This window comes from Olea europaea, unplaced genomic scaffold (genome assembly GCF_002742605.1).
Source record: "Olea europaea var. sylvestris unplaced genomic scaffold, O_europaea_v1 scaffold699, whole genome shotgun sequence".
In the NCBI taxonomy this organism is placed as follows: Eukaryota; Viridiplantae; Streptophyta; class Magnoliopsida; order Lamiales; family Oleaceae; genus Olea; species Olea europaea.
In genome coordinates, this window is record NW_019265383.1 from 230453 (window position 1) to 248113 (window position 17661).

General features: G+C 32.5%; 1 protein-coding gene across 1 annotated transcript; it reads right to left on the minus strand.

Moving 5' to 3' along the window:
• Positions 1–4231: 4231 nt before the first annotated feature.
• Positions 4232–17623, minus strand: LOC111390612 (uncharacterized membrane protein At1g16860-like). Its single transcript, XM_023015675.1, has 4 exons — positions 16582–17623; positions 15457–15612; positions 10397–10608; positions 4232–4658 (listed from the first exon to the last, which is right to left on the minus strand). Exons 1-4 carry the CDS (start codon positions 17452–17454, stop codon positions 4466–4468), a joined length of 1434 nt encoding a protein of 477 aa, XP_022871443.1. The 5' UTR covers positions 17455–17623; the 3' UTR covers positions 4232–4465.
• Positions 17624–17661: the final 38 nt, after the last annotated feature.

Genomic DNA, 17661 nt, shown 5'->3' on the forward strand with positions numbered 1-17661 from the left:
CCCACATGTAGACAAAATTGAAAGATTGATGGATGGAAAATAACCTACCACTACCAAAGCATCTGGCCAGCTGCGTATGAAGACAAAGATGGAAAAACAATAATAGAAGAGCATCTAGCCAGCTGCATATGAAGCCAAAGATGATAAGGCAATAATAGAAGAAAAGATGCCACTTTGATAAAAAAGTAAAAAATGCATGTGAAGATGTAGACCCCAGGAGGAAAAGAATAGAGAGGTATGTGAGCCTTTTTCAAAATTCTGATGTATGTAATGATGTAATAGATCAATAATAATGAGTTTGAGTCATGTATAAATAGAGGTATTTGGGGAAAGAATGGCATCTCGAGTTAGAAACCATTCTCTTTCCTTAAACTTTTTTCAAAACCAATTTTTCTGGAAACCCCTTGTATACAATAGAAACCTTGTATAAATCATTATAGAAATAAAATTTCAATCTTTTGATATCAGAAATATATGAGTTTCTAAATTTCCTATCCCGTAGATTCTTGATAGATTGAAGAAGATAATTTCTTTCTTATTTTAACAAAGAAAGAATTTTCTTTACTTAAGATCTTTACTCTTAATTCTAAGAAAAGATACAGTGAGGGCAAGAAGCTGAAGTAGCAGAATTCCCATTGAGACAAGAGGCCATTTGAGGGAGCAGTTTGCAGATTCAGAGCTTGAAGGTCACTCGGTTCTAAGAATACAGATTTAAGATCAAAAGTGAGGTAAAATTATTGTCTTTGTTAAATTTAGAAAGAATTCTTCTAATATCTTGAAAGAATCGTAGGGATTATTACTTTTCATGTTTGCAAAAACTTTATATAACATGTTATTCATAAAGCTTGTAAGGAATTATCTGAATAATGCCAGGTTATACAATTAAAGGATTAGATAATCTGTTAGAAAAACTATTGGATAAAATAAGAAATATTTTTGCTCAACTAGAGATTATGAATATTTCATCTAAGGAATATGATAATCTTAGTAAATTACATGACAATTATATTACAGATTATTCTAATTTATTAGATCAAAGGATGGAATTATACATTAAAACTCGAAATGAGAGAAATAGGAGAATTTAGAACTATCCCAATAAATTAAGGATATCTTGTGCAAAATGTGACAAATCCTTTCATTAAGGGTATTATAGACATTTTACCAAAAATGAATAGTAGTAGGCCATTTATAAAAATCTCCCCTTTGATACGCTATTCACAACAATCAGATTTTAGGCGAGGCATAATAAAATGTTGTATACGTGCTCAAAGGTGTAAAATAGTTATTTGGGAACCAAATTAAACTTCTGGAAAAGGTTAAGGATGAAAATGCGTTCATATAATAGTTGGACGACCAAATTAAACTTTTATTAAAGCAGAAGGATGAAATTGCTTTCTATTAATAGTTGGATTGCCAAATTAAACTTTTATTAAAGCTGAATGATGAAATTGCTTTTTATTAAAGCTGAATGATGAAATTGCTTTCCATTAATAGTTGGATGACCAAATTAAACTTTTATTAAAGCTGAAGGATGAAATTGCTTTCAAATAATAGTAGGATGACGAAATTAAACTTTCGCTAAACTTGAAGGATTAAATTGCTTTAGAATAATAGTTTGATGACCTGAAGGATGAAATTGCTTTCCAGTAATAGTTTGATGCCCGAATTAAACTTTCGCAAAACTAAAGGATGAAAATTACTTTCAACTAATAGTTTGATGACCAAATTAAACTTTTGCAAAACCTGAAGGATGAATTGCTTTCAAGTAATAGTTTGATGACCGAATTAAACTTTCGCGAAACTTGAAGGATGAAATTGCTCTCCAGTAATAGTTTGATTACCCTATTAAACTTTCGCAAAACCTGAAGGATGAAATTACTTTCAAGTAATAGTTTGATGACAGTTTGATGACCGAATTAAACTTTCGCAAAACCTGAAGGATGAAATTGCTTTCCAATAATAGTTTGATTACCAAATTAAACTTTTGAAAAACATGAAGGATGAAATTGTAATAGTTTGATGCCCGAATTAAACTTTCGCAAAATCGAAGGATGAAATTACTTTCAACTAATAGTTTGATGACCAAATTAAACTTTTGCAAAACCTGAAGGATGAAATTGCTTTCATGTAATAGCTTGATGTTCGAATTAAACTTTCGCGAAACCCGATGGATAAAATTGCTCTCCAGTAATAATTTGATTACCCTATTAAACTTTTGCAAAACTCGAAGGATGAAATTGCTTTCGAATAATAGTTGGATGACGAAATTAAACTTTCGCTAAACTTGAAGGATGAAATTGCTGTAGAATAATAGTTTGATGACTGAATTAAACTTTTGGAAAACCTGAAGGATGAAATTACTTTCTAGTAATAGTTTGATGCAAAACCTGAAAGATGAAATTGCTTCCAAGTAATAGTTTGATGACTGAATTAAACTTTCGCAAAACCTGAAGGATAAAATTGTTCTCCAGTAATAGTTTGATTACCCTATTAAACTTTTAGAAAACTCGAAGCATGAAATTACTTTCAAGTAATAGTTTGATGATCGAATTAAACTTTCGCAAAACCTGAAGGATGAAATTGCTTTCCAATAATAGTTTGATTACCAAATTAAACTTTTGAAAAACATGAAGGATGAAATTGTAATAGTTTGATGCCCGAATTAAACTTTTGCAAAACTGAAGGATGAAATTGCTTTCAACTAATAGTTTAATGACCGAATTAAACTTTTGCAAAACCTGAAGGATGAAGTTGCTTTCAAGTAATAGTTTGATGGCCGATTTAAACTTTCGCGAAACCTGATGGGTAAAATTGCTCTCCAGTAATAGTTTGATTACCCTATTAAACTTTAGCAAAACCCGAAGGATGAAATTACTTTCAAGTAATAGTTTGATGACTGAATTAAACTTTTGTTTGACATTCCAACTATACTTCAACTGAAATTTCATCCTCCAACTATTAATTAGCTTCATTTTCGTCACCTGTCTTTTTTTTAAAATCAATTTCATCTTTCAACTTTCCCAAAGTTCAATTTGGTCATCCAACTACTATTTACATGTAATTTCATCATTCAACTTTTTCAAAATTTCAATTTGGTATCCAACTATAGTCTAATTTGATCCTCCAACTACTGGAAATGCATAACTTGACACTCTAATTATTAGAACCAATCAACAATCATCTTCCAACTAATATGAATATCTAAATTGGTCATCAATCTATCTTGAATATCAAAATTGATTCTCCAACTATTCATAAAATCTAAACTGGTCCCACAACTAAAATATCTAAATTGACCTCCAACTACTTGTGACACTTAACTTGATCCTCCAACAAATAGAGACATCTTAATTGATCCTCTATCTATTTAGAAACATCTACTTTAACCCTCAAATTACTATTTCAAAATCTAAATTGATCTTCAAACTATTTGGAAGATCTGAATTGATCCTCTAACTAGTAAAAAAAATCTAAATTGACCCGGCACTTTTAGGGGGTGTTTGAGAGCCATTTTTATGTAAAAATATATTTTAGAATAGTAACTTGATGTGAAGTGTGGTTGAAAAAGAAGGAAATTTTTTTGATTTACGTGTAATATTATTTTAATAAAGAATATGTGGTTGAAAAGAAAAAAGAAAAAAATGTATTTTGAAAAAAATGGGTACCAAACGGGGGCTTAGTAACAGACAGCTATATTGATCCTCCATATAAGAAAAAGATTTAATTTGATCCTCTAACTATTTAAAAACATCAATTCGGGTATAGGCAACTTTAATTTAGTCCTCCATCTATTAGAAACATCCAATGGAAGCCAAGAATGTGACAGCCCACAATCGAAAATGCAAACTTTTTGGGAACTATACTGCCACATAAAGTTAAAGACCCTCGTTCGTCCCCTCGAAGATCTTTTAGCCCAAAATTCGATCCAAAAAAATATGTTCCCGCGACCAACTATCCACCTGAACATGCCATGGATGCTGGCCTTTATAGTATTTATTTTCGAGGAATTTGTTCCCAAGTAGTCATGTCATTGAAGACTGATTTTTTTACTTTATTTTTTATTTTTTTCCCTGTGCTCCACAACAATTCCAAGTATTGAAAGACACAGCATATAAAAGTTCAGCACAAGATTTCATTTCCAACCAATACCACAAGTGGCAAAGAAGCCACAAAGAATTTCTCAAACCATTGACATCGAAGTTCCAGCTAACATCTGTAACACCATAAATTTTCACAACCCCGAGAATAATGAAATTTATCAAGAAACAAATTAAATTGAACTGGTTAATCACCAAGTTTCTCTGCCTTGCTATAATAATCACACCATTACCATTATCAAAAAACATTGGAACCAGAATGAAGAAAAACATGAAAACTATACACAATCATCTTGCTGTTTCGTAAGATCATTCTCCAACTTTTATGCTCAAAAATAGCAAATACCATACGTAAATATAAACTGCTACACTGGTATGACATCAATCTTTGAAGTGTCCTCACATCTCAAAACAATGCCTTCAAGACTTGCAGGAAGAATGCATTTACTCCATTGGCATCCGGTTGAGAAAGGTTCTGGTGGCGGAACAATCATCAGAACGTTATCATTCCGTTGCACGACTCCCATTACGCTGACAGTGCTACCTTCTTTGATGTACCTAATCATAATTCACAAATAGGGTAAAGGTCGACTGAGTATCAAGAATTTCTAAAAACCAAACAGCATAATTATTAAGATGCATAAGCTGTGAATGAACAATATAACAATACTCTTCTTGACCTACTTGGCCGTGTTGGGGATTAAGCCTTAATCCCAACCCTAAGATCAATAAACAAATCCACAGATTTATAGTAGTTCACCGTCGATGTGAGAGCTATGTTCACTTATCACTGCAGATTTTTCAGTATATTAAAGAAGGAAATTGCAAGACTTCTCTCAAACCTCGTTGTGTTATCACCGCTAAAAAACAGCACCCAAAAAGCCAACAGGTTGCATTACAAAAATGTACAGCTGTAGATACCCTTGCTTGTTTTCACTAGTCTCTCCCATTTTCTCAACAAAATTGCGTGTTTACGTCTGACCACTCAAGAACAACATGGACAAATGTACCATAGTGAAAATAATTAAAACCTTACCCTTCTTTTAATCTCATTATACGATCATCACTTGAAAGTTTTCTTTCTCCGAGCCATTTAAAGAATTCAGGAGACATATTCCTATTTGATGGATTGATGTCAACAACAACAGATTCATCAATATAAGGGGTTACCCTTGCACCATATCCAGTCTTGACCAATGCCCTCAACCCAGACTGGAAATCGGAAATATAGAAATCAACCACATGTCTCTGTTATCATGCAAAAAGAAAAAAAAAATGATTCAGCCATTTTCATCAATGCCATACAACAGCCATCGTAAACAGAAGAAATTTCAATAACATGGTAGCATAACACGCGTACTTAATACACGGCAAATTTAATCTTTACTGGCACCCATTGGCAGTGCAAAAGTAAGAAAGAAAGAATGACCAAAAAACAGTCATACAGGAGGAGAGAGTGCAAGAATTTACTTACAAGCAATCACTTAAAACCCTTGAAATCATGCATCATTAAAAAAATATATAACTCTAGAATCAAATTTCTTAACTACATCTCACACAACACGAACGTTCCCCATAAATTATTGGTTGGCTTCATGAATCATGTTTTGCCAGTCTATTTAGTTCATTACTAGATGTGCACTACATAGCAACAATTATAGTCCTTGTTACTTTTGGTCCACCCCTCCTGCCCTCCCTCTTTTACCCTCTTTGGGTCTAAGCAAAGCTTTCCAACCACTTAATACATCCTTACCTTAATTTAATCTCTTTTGTAACACCCAAAAATGTTAGGAAAAAAAGAAAAATATATTATTCGTTTCATATGCTATATTTTTATTTTAAAATACAGGACTAAAATGAAATAGGTTTTAAATTCCTATTTTAATTGGGCCAAATAGTTAGATTTTGATAGAGCAAGATTTAATATATCGATATTGGAATCATTTTGTAGCTTGTAATTAATTACGTGTTTTCAAACCAAGAAAAAGTAAATTTGGATAAGTTAGCCCAAGATATCGTATTTCTAAGAATGGATGTTTTTGTGTAATTAATTGGGTTGGTAAGATTTTGTGATGTCGGCCACATGAGTTATTTTCAGATAAATAAATAGGATCCTAATCTTTTTGAAACTCGTTCCTATCCAATTTCTTTATAGCAATCGTAAAATTTTAGGATTAATTCATTTGCTAGCAATTAGGCGTCACATTATCCCAGAATTTGTTTTCCTCAGTTAACTTAGTTAATATAGGATTTTTAAGTCTTAATCATATTTAGGCAACGGAATTTTAGAGGTTAAGACTTAATGTAAATCTTTCCACTTGCTAAACCAATGGAAGCCGTCCACTACCTACCCACAATTTGTGATAAAACCAAAGATAATAAAAGGCCTTTTTTTTTTTTTTTTTTTTTTTAAAATGTTTTCCTCAGTTAACTTAGTTAATATAGGATTTTTAAGTCTTAATCATATTTAGGCAACGGAATTTTAGAGGTTAAGACTTAATGTAAATCTTTCCACTTGCTAAACCAATGGAAGCCGTCCACTACCTACCCACAATTTGTGATAAAACCAAAGATAATAAAAGGCCTTTTTTTTTTTTTTTTTTTTTTTAAAAAATTAGAAAAAAATTTGTGGGTTTAATTTTTTTTTTAAAAGGGGGGGGGGGGGGGGGGGGGGGGGGNGGTCTCATATCAAATGCAATCAGGAATCCAACTCCTTTAAATAAGTGTACGACCTTATCTAATATTTAATAGTCATGGAGGGATAATGATAATTTAACTGTGATTAAATCAATCAAATTTTTGGTTGAGATAAAACTTATCTACTACTCTAGCCTGCACCTATATATAGCTCACAGTTCCCTAGCAATCCCACAGAAAAAATTTCAGAAAGCTTTATCTAAAGAAAGTAGAAAGATCTCATAGAAAACCGTCCCATTTGGCCTTTGAAATTAGAAAACAGGAAGCCAATTTGCAACCATTATTCACTGAAGCAAAGATTTCTAGAAAAGATTTTGGGCACGTGCATTCATATTTTGTTCAATAATTCATTTATTTAAAGAGGAAAAATACTTTTGTGCAAGTGGTTCGTTTCCATACGCTTTTATATTCAGTAATTTATGCATGAATTGCCAGTGGAACTTCGGGTTTTTTAGGAAAAGATATGAAATCATACGGGATTTCAAGAGGAGCTAGATGGGTGCGTCGCTTGGTCACCAATATATTTCATAAGAGAAGAGTGGTATGAAGTGTACAATTTATTTGTTATATAAATTGTGTTTGGAAATTGCACGTGTTTTACGAGGTATTTTTAATACTCACCCTTACAAAATTTTACAAGTTAGTTCGGATCGATTAGAACTATGACGGGACAGTGATACAAACTGTCAAGTGGATCGAAGGAAAAGAAAAAAACAAACATTTAGTCGTTTTTTTATGTCTTTAAATTTATTAGTTAATTTTATTTGCTCAAGGACATGTTTGTTAATTAGTTAATTAATTGTGCTTAAATTTTAGAAACTCAGATTCCACGTTTTAATTGATATTTATGGTTGAAAATGAATAATTACTTTTATTTGTGTCATTCCACATCTAATACAAAGAAAATTAAAGTTTTCGTAACACTCCAGAGTTTATAAAAGTTTGGGACGTTACATCTTTAACTGCTGATGTAGGACAATCCTAATAGAAATTGGTTAGAAGACACTTATTACTATAGTAGGATTTTTGGTTCCTTTTAAATTAGGATTTAATTTTCTTTCTTTTTAGTAACATTGTTTAGTTTCCTTATTTTAAGAAGATTAGGGAATAACTTTGCCTATGTAAACCAACGTTTTTTATTCTTTTTCAATTATCAATTCATTACAATTAAATTATTCTTTATAGATTTTTAAGTTTTTCTTATTTTAAGAATTTTAATTCCGCTTCCCAATCAAAATTGATATCAAAGCAAGATTTTACCCTTGGCTGATGATCAATTATAGTGGTAGTGGCATGCATCTTCAAGGAGTTTAAAACAATCCTCGGTCTACAATCTGGAAAGAAAGATGTATAGGTCCAAAAATGCTGATGAAAAAAAACTGTAACTTTAAGTGCTATCATGTTGGTCGCTTCGACGAGCCAAGAAGTAGAGATTCCTCGTGTCCCAGTCAGGTTTGAATACTCATAATGGGGATGATAGAAATTTTGAAGTTTTTTTTCTTTTTTGTCCAAATTGATAAATTTTTTCTTCTTCAACCAAACTTAAGGATGGAGTTTTCCAAATAGGATATTAATTATTTATTATAGTAGGATTTTGTTTCTAGTTTAAATTAGGACTTTTCTTTCTTTTAATTCTTTTAGGTTTCTTATTTCTACTTCATTTAAGTTTTTAGTTTCTTTTCTTTTATGATATTTTTCCTTACACCGTTAGGATTAAGAGTTTAGTTCCTCCTTTGCCTATATGAGAAGGGGTTGGGCCCTTCGAAATAACCAATTCATTAGAATTAATTATTCTTTATAAATTTTCGAGTTTTTCAACTTTCTTCTTGTTCCAAGAACGTTAATTCCGCTTCTCCTCAGAGCTGCATGTCTACTGAATCTAGTTTTTTTCTGGATATAAGAATTTCAAACTTTTCTTGTTCTCTTCGCATCTGCACGCCACAATAAACTAATTCTTTTACGTGGAGATATAGAACTTGAATTTCTCGAAGCCTCGTTGATGTATCATATCATTCATATGGATTCTTTTTCAAGAAGTGGTAGTTCTAAAATGTTAAGCTTTGTGTTCTTGGACAGTATTTGCTTTAAAATTTCTCTACTGCAAACTTTTTCATTGAAAGGTCACTTAAAACTTAATTTTCTTTTCATGGTATTTTTTTTTTTTTTTTTTGGCTAAAGTTGTTACAACAACACTTGAAAAAAAATGATTTTGACTTATAAGAATTAAAAGTGGATTGTCTTACCTTTTACATTTTGTAACAAGTGATGGCCTTGGAAGTATTACTTAATATTTGATTAACGTAGAGTACACGAAGTTAGTAAATTGACATTATCCTAATTTTTTATGTTGTCTATTAAAAAAATTAATAAACTAGATCTTGTTTAAAATAAGTTAAGGGTAATTGCCATTTTTTTTTAATTTGTTTATTTCGCTCTTAGATCTATAGAAATATTATTTAGAGCACGTTTGGCTCTTAACACATTTCGTTTACAAGTAAATAGGTAATTTCAAACAAAGTAATCAGAAATAAGTTACTTATTCTAGTAATTTCTCATCCGTCGCGGCCACCATGAAATTGGTTGTTATCTATTGTTGCCCATCTCCAATTCCCACCAGTGCTTAGCTTATGATAAGTCATTATCACTTTTAAGTGATACATGTTGTCCTGGGTATGTATATGTGCGGTAAAGATTGTTTGTATGTATAATAAAGAAAGAGGCAAAGTTTTGATTCGCAGGGGCGTCATCAAAACGCAAGATACAAGAATAAAAGTATAGTATAAGTACTACAAAAATTCAAAATAAAACAGAAAGAAGAAGAAGAAAGAAGACAATTCTAGGCAAGTAATGACACTTTCTCTTTAAGATGATATTTCCCCGCTACGGTGCTCAAGCTTCATGGCACTTGTCTCCTAAGACACAACGGATTCTTTAAAATTGAACTCGACTTGCATGTTATATAAGAATTGTTTCTTTAAACTTTTGTTTAATATCGGCTTGACAAATGATGTTATGGACCTCAAGAATAGTATGTTTCGTATAAATTGTTTAAAACTCATTTTTTCGGAACTCATTTCAATCATACGTTCTTTCAATAATATAATTTCCTTCTTTGATATACCTAATTATAATTCACAAATAGGGTAAAGGTCGACTGAGTATCAAGAATTTCTAAAAACCAAACAGCATAATTATTAAGATGCATAAGCTGTGAATGAACAATATAACAATACTCTTCTTGACCTACTTTGCTGGGTTGGGGATTAAGCCTTAATCCCAACCCTAAGATCAATAAACAAATCCACAGATTTATAGTAGTTCACCGTCTATGTGAGAGCTATGTTCACTTACCACTGCAGATTTTTCAGTATAATAAAGAAGGAAATTGCAAGACTTCTCTCAAACCTCGTTGTGTTATCACCGCTAAAAAACAGCACCCAAAAAGCCAACAGGTTGCATTACAAAAATGTACAGCTGTAGATACCCATGCTTGTTTTCACTAGTCTCTCCCATTTTCTCAACAAAATTGCGTGTTTACGTCTGACCACTCAAGAACAACATGGACAAATGTACCATAGTGAAAATAATTAAAACCTTACCCTTCTTTTAATCTCATTATACGATCATCACTTGAAAGTTTTCTTTCTCCGAGCCATTTAAAGAATTCAGGAGACATATTCCTATTTGATGGATTGATGTCAACAACAACAGATTCATCAATATAAGGGGTTACCCTTGCACCATATCCAGTCTTGACCAATGCCCTCAACCCAGACTGGAAATCGGAAATATAGAAATCAACCACATGTCTCTGTTATCATGCAAAAAGGAAAAAAAAAAAAATGATTCAGCCATTTTCATCAATGCCATACGACAGCCATCATAAACAGAAGAAATTTCAATAACATGGTAGCATAACACGCGTACTTAATACAGGGCAAATTTAATCTTTACTGGCACCCATTGGCAGTGCAAAAGTAAGAAAGAGAGAATGACCAAAAAACAGTCATACAGAAGGAGAAAGTGCAAGAATTTACTTACAAGCAATCACTTAAAACCCTTCAAATCATGCATCATTAAAAAAATATATAACTCAAGAATCAAATTTCTTAACTACATCTCACACAACACGAACATTCCCCATAAAGTATTGGTTGGCTTCATGAATCATGTTTTGCCAGTCTATTTAGTTCATTACTAGATGTGCACTACATAGCAACAATTATAGTCCTTGTTAATTTTGGTCTACCCCTCCTGCCCTCCCTCTTTTATCCTCTTTGGATCTAAGCAAAGCTTTCCTACCACTTAATACATCCTTACCTTAATTTAATCTCTTTTGTAACACCCAAAAATGTTAGGAAAAAAAGAAACATATATTATTCGTTTCATATGCTATATTTTTTATTTTAAAATTTAGGACTAAAATGAAATAGATTTTAAATTCCTATTTTAATTGGGCCAAAATAGTTAGATTTTGATAGAGCAAGATTTAGTATATCGATATTGGACTCATTTTGTAGCTTGTAATTAATTATGTGTTTTCAACCCAAGAAAAAGTAAATTTGGATAAGTTAGCCCAAGATATCGTATTTCTAAGAATGGATGTTTTTGTGTAATTAATTGGGTTGGTAAGGTTTTGTGATGGCGGCCACATAAGTTATTTTCACATAAATAAATAGGATCTTAATCTTTTTGAAACTCGTTCCTATCCAATTTCTTTATAGCAATCATAAAATTTTAGGATTAATTCATTTGCTAGCAATTAGGCGTCACATTATCCCAGAATTTGTTTTCCTCTGTTAACTTAGTTAATATAGGATTTTTAAGTCTTAATCATATTTAGGCAACAGAATTTTAGAGGTTAAGACTTAATGTAAATCTTTCCACTTGCTAAACCAATGGAAGCCGTCCACCACCTACACACAATTTGCGATAAAACCAAAGATAATAAAAGGCCTTTTTTTTTCTTTTTTTTTTTTTTAAGGAAAATAGATAAGAGTTTGTTGGTTTAATTGTTTATAATGATAATTTAACTGTGATTAAATCAATCAAATTTTTGGTTGAGATAAAACTTATCTACTACTCTAGCCTGCACCTATATATAGCTCACAGTTCCCTAGCAATCCCACAGAAAAAATTTCAGAAAGCTTTATCTAAAGAAAGTAGAAAGATCTCATAGAAAACCGTCCCATTTGGCCTTTGAAATTAGAAAACAGGAAGCCAATTTGCAACCATTATTCACTGAAGCAAAGATTTCTAGAAAAGATTTTGGGCACGTGCATTCATATTTTGTTCAATAATTCATTTATTTAAAGAAGAAAAATACTTTCGTGCAAGTGGTTCGTTTCCATACGCTTTTATATTCAGTAATTTATGCATGAATTGCCAGTGGAACTTCGGGTTTTTTAGGAAAAGATATGAAATCATACGGGATTTCAAGAGGAGCTAGATGGGTGCGTCGCTTGGTCACCAATATATTTCATAAGAGAAGAGTGGTATGAAGTGTACAATTTATTTGTTATATAAATTGTGTTTGGAAATTGCACGTGTTTTACGAGGTATTTTTAATACTCACCCTTACAAAATTTTACAAGTTAGTTCGGATCGATTAGAACTATGACGGGACAGTGATACAAACTGTCAAGTGGATCGAAGGAAAAGAAAAAAACAAACATTTAGTCGTTTTTTTATGTCTTTAAATTTATTAGTTAATTTTATTTGCTCAAGGACATGTTTGTTAATTAGTTAATTGATTGTGCTTAAATTTTAGAAACTCAAATTCCACGTTTTAATTCATATTTATGGTTGAAAATGAAGAATTACTTTTATTTGTGTCGTTCCACATCTAATACGAAGAAAATTAAAGTTTTCGTAACACTCCAGAGTTTATAAAAGTTTGGGACGTTACATCTTTATCTGCTGATGTAGGACAATCCTAATAGAAATTGGTTAGAAGACACTTATTACTATAGTAGGATTTTTGGTTCCTTTTAAATTAGGATTTAATTTTCTTTCTTTTTAGTAACATTGTTTAGTTTCCTTATTTTAAGAAGATTAGGGAATAACTTTGCCTATGTAAACCAACGTTTTTTATTCTTTTTCAATTATCAATTCATTACAATTAAATTATTCTTTATAGATTTTTAAGTTTTTCTTATTTTAAGAATTTTAATTCCGCTTCCCAATCAAAATTGATATCAAAGCAAGATTTTACCCTTGGCTGATGGTCAATTATAGTGGTAGTGGCATGCATCTTCAAAGAGTTTAAAACAATCCTCAGTCTACAATCTGGAAAGAAAGATGTACAGGTCCAAAATGCTGATGAAAAAAAATTGTAACTTTAAGTGCTATCATGTTGGTCGCTTCGACGAGCCAAGAAGTAGAGATTCCTCGTGTCCCAGTCAGGTTTGAATACTCATAATGGGGATGATAGAAATTTTGAAGTTTTTTTTCTTTTTTGTCCAAATTGATAAATTTTTTCTAATTTAATTGTGTTAAATCAATCAAATTTTTGGTTGAGATAAAACTTATCAACTACTCTAGCCTGCACCAATGTATAGCTCACAGTTCCCTAGCAATCCCACAGAAAAATTTTCAGAAAGCTTTATCTAAAGAAAGTAGAAAGATTTCATAGAAAACCGTCCCATTTGGCCTTTGAAATTAGAAAACAAGAAGCCAATTTGCAACCATTATTCACTGAAGCAAAGATTTCTAGAAAAGATTTTGGGCACGTGCATTCATATTTTGTTCAATAATTCATTTATTTAAAGAGGAAAAATACTTTTGTGCAAGTGGTTCGTTTCCATACGCTTTTATATTCAATAATTTATGCATAAATTGTCAGTGGACCTTCAGGTTCTTTAGGAAGAGATATGAAATCATACAGGATTTCAAGAGGAGCTAGATGGGTGCGTCGCTTGATCACCGATATACTTCATAAGAGAAGAGCGGTATGAAGTATACAATTTATTTGTTATATAAATTGTGTTTGAAAATTGCACGTATCTTACGAGGTATTTTTAATATTCACCCTTACAAAATTTTACAAGTTAGTTCAGATCGATTGGAACTATGACGGGACAGTGATACAAACTGCCAAGTTGATCGGAGGAAAAGAAAAAAACAAACATTTAGTCATTTTTTATGTCTTTAAATTTATTAGTTAATTTTATTTGCTCAAGGACATGTTTGTTAATTAGTTAATTAATTGTGCTTAAATTTTAGAAACTCAGATTCCACGTTTTAATTGATATTTATGGTTGAAAATGAATAATTACTTTTATTTGTGTCATTCCACATCTAATACAAAGAAAATTAAAGTTTTCGTAACACTCCAGAGTTTATAAAAGTTTGGGACGTTACATCTTTAACTGCTGATGTAGGACAATCCTAATAGAAATTGGTTAGAAGACACTTATTACTATAGTAGGATGTTTGGTTCCTTTTAAATTAGGATTTAGTTTTCTTTGTTTTTAGTAACATTGTTTAGTTTCCTTATTTTAAGAAGATTAGGGAATAACTTTGCCTATGTAAACCAACGGTTTTTAATCTTTTTCAATTATCAATTCATTACAATTAAATTATTCTTTATAGATTTTCAAGTTTTTCTTATTTTAAGAATTTTAATTCCGCTACCCAATCAAAATTGATATCAAAGCAAGATTTTACCCTTGGCTGATGATCAATTATAGTGGTAGTGGCATGCATCTTCAAGGAGTTTAAAACAATCCTCGGTCTACAATCTGGAAAGAAAGATGTATAGGTCCAAAAATGCTGATGAAAAAAAACTGTAACTTTAAGTGCTATCATGTTGGTTGCTTCGACGAGCCAAGAAGTAGAGATTCCTTGTGTACCAGTCAGGTTTGAATACTCATAATGGGGATGATAGAAATTTTGAAGTTTTTTTTCTTTTTTGTCCAAATTGATAAATTTTTTCTTCTTCAACCAAACTTAAGGATGGAGTTTTCCAAATAGGATATTAATTATTTATTATAGTAGGATTTTGTTTCTAGTTTAAATTAGGACTTTTCTTTCTTTTAATTCTTTTAGGTTTCTTATTTCTACTTCATTTAAGTTTTTAGTTTCTTTTCTTTTATGATATTTTTCCTTACACCGTTAGGATTAAGAGTTTAGTTCCTCCTTTGCCTATATGAGAAGGGGTTGGGCCCTTCGAAATAACCAATTCATTAGAATTAATTATTCTTTATAAATTTTCGAGTTTTTCAACTTTCTTCTTGTTCCGAGAGTTTTAATTCTGCTTCCGCACCAACGTCTTACACGGTTAAATGTTTTTACTTGAGGTTTCTCAAACTGTATTCTCCCGTATTGTCAACACTGAGACAGGGAATGCAGTACACATGAACCTGGCTGTTACATCATTTGACAACTTATGTTTAAACTTTTACAAAAGCTGAGTCGGAATCTGGAAATATCCAAGAGATTATACATAAAAGTTTTCCCTGTGTATATGAGAGAAATGGAGGGTGCATTGGGAGGAAGATATCTTACCTGACCTGTGTCATTATAAATAAAGAGAACATGTAGAAGCATGATAAGTCATGATATCTTTCCAAATAAAAACCTAATGCATCCAATGCAGGCATACTTATCTCAAACAGGATAGATCAAGATAAACACATCAATGCTGATCCTGTCTCACCTCTAATGCACGAAGACCCCAGGTAAAACGACGATGCGTTGGGTTTGCAGCTTTTGAATCCCATCCCCGGTACTCGTACAAACTTGAGGATGTATAAACACATCTTGGAACCTTTTGGAATGATGATTCAAGAGGAACATTTCCACAGGTCACAACCTGCAAAACGTTAAAACTTTTATTTGTTAGGGCAATGCATCATGTAGGTTTGGAAGTTTACTGTGCAAAATTCAGACGGGATTCCAAGAAAACATCTCCTTCCTTGCCAAAGTGCAATTCAAAGAATATGCTGCCTATATACATCAAGATATTATTCTATACAAAATTTAAGGCTAGAGAAGTGCTTATATGATCCTCAAGAATTAAAGCACTGCAGATTCAAAAGCTCTTTTGTATAAATATGCATAGTAGAATATCAAAGTGTTTGTAGCATTTTATTCTACATAGGGAAGATATTATCAGAACCACAAACGACTTAACAATTTTTTGATATATTTTCAACTTAATAACTGTCATATCTAAAAACAAAACACTTGTCTTCTTATCCAACTAGATCATCGTGTCCAAGACATTGATTATTCACCTCTGCTTTCTATTTTCTTTCCTTGTCTTTCTCACCATTTTTATCCACATATCAGAAGCCAATGCTTTAGTGCTGAGAATTAAACAAATCTGTCTTGTTAAAAGAATGAACATAGAAAATTAACCCATCTTCTAATACTTGTATACTGGATGACCCAAGAGAATGCTTGAACTTAGAGAACCATAAAATTTAAGAAATTCATCAGCAACTAGACTCCATCAAATCTAAAAAATCTCATTACTCAGTATACAAAAATTCGATAGCTCCAAACCCTTGAAAGGCTCCTAATAATCAATGATAGTGTAAGGATTCAGCATGGGAGCATAGGTTCCTCAATTAACTTCCTAAAAAAAAAAAAAAAAACCAATGTTAAGTTGTTAACATTCTCGAATCTCGACTGTAGGTTTTTTGACCTGTGCTTTGGAATCATGATCATGTAACGGACAAATAATGATACCAGAAAAGTATAATTGCTAGTTTAATTTACTGAATCGCTTTCTTTTGGGTGAGTTGGAGGGAGGGATGATATGTCTGATGGAGCATACCCCAGAAACTTTGACAAATTGGCCGTCTTTTGCAGTTCTTAACTCGGCATCTGGATAACTAGCTATGAAACCAGTAATAGCTCTTCTTCCCCAAAAAGTATTCCAGGTAAACACTGTAGCCACAGCAGCAAAAAGTACAACAACGACAACGAGAAGAATGGGGTTGCGAACAGCCCCAAGTATGAAACCACCAGCAATAAATCCCATCATGAATAGAAGTATGATGGACCAAAGGATTGCCTTCGGGAAGCTCTTGCGGAAAGAATACTCATCATCGGAGCTAAGACGTGTAACAGCCTGGTTGTTGACTATAGCATTGTGCCGTTTCATTGATCCTGTAGACTCCAAAGGACCAGATGCCTTCCGAGGAGCCCCTGCAGAATTCAGTGGGCCTGAAGTAATAGGTCCAGATGTAATGAGGCCCGTTGTCGGAAGAACTGGAGGAATAGGACCAGAATTTTGGCGGGAAACAGCAGCTCCACCTCCACCTTGAGGACCAGATGACTTTTTCAATGGCTCTCCATGTTTATTAAGAGGACCAGAATTGGTCTTCTTCAAAGAAGCAGATGCAGGAATGCCACCAGATGAAAGAGAACCCACCCGATTGCTAGAATTTAATTGCCCCGATAGAGATGCAGAACCACCAAAAGATCCTGTCCTTGAAGGAGCACTGTTAATGGGACCAGATTTTCTAGATCTGGAGCCATCCATAGGTATAAACATTTTACCAAGTTCTCCAGACTTTTTGATATCACCACCAGTGTATGGCATGGCAACTGAGCTCATTGTGGGAGTTTTTTCTTTTGGCTGCTCAGGCCGGCCCGACACGTAAAGGCCATTACTCAACTTATGAGATGGAAACCGTGAACCCATATGGCCTACTACTACTTAACAGAAGCCAAATGAACAATATGTAGAGAAAGATATCCAGCAACCAACTTTATATTCAGCCAATCAAAACTCAATAACAGGGATCCCAGCTTAACCTAACACGCCTACTTCCACAGGAGCATTATACCTAAAAAATGAAACAGAAACAGGACTCTGATGTAAATACAGATCCCTTTTAAAAATGGAAAA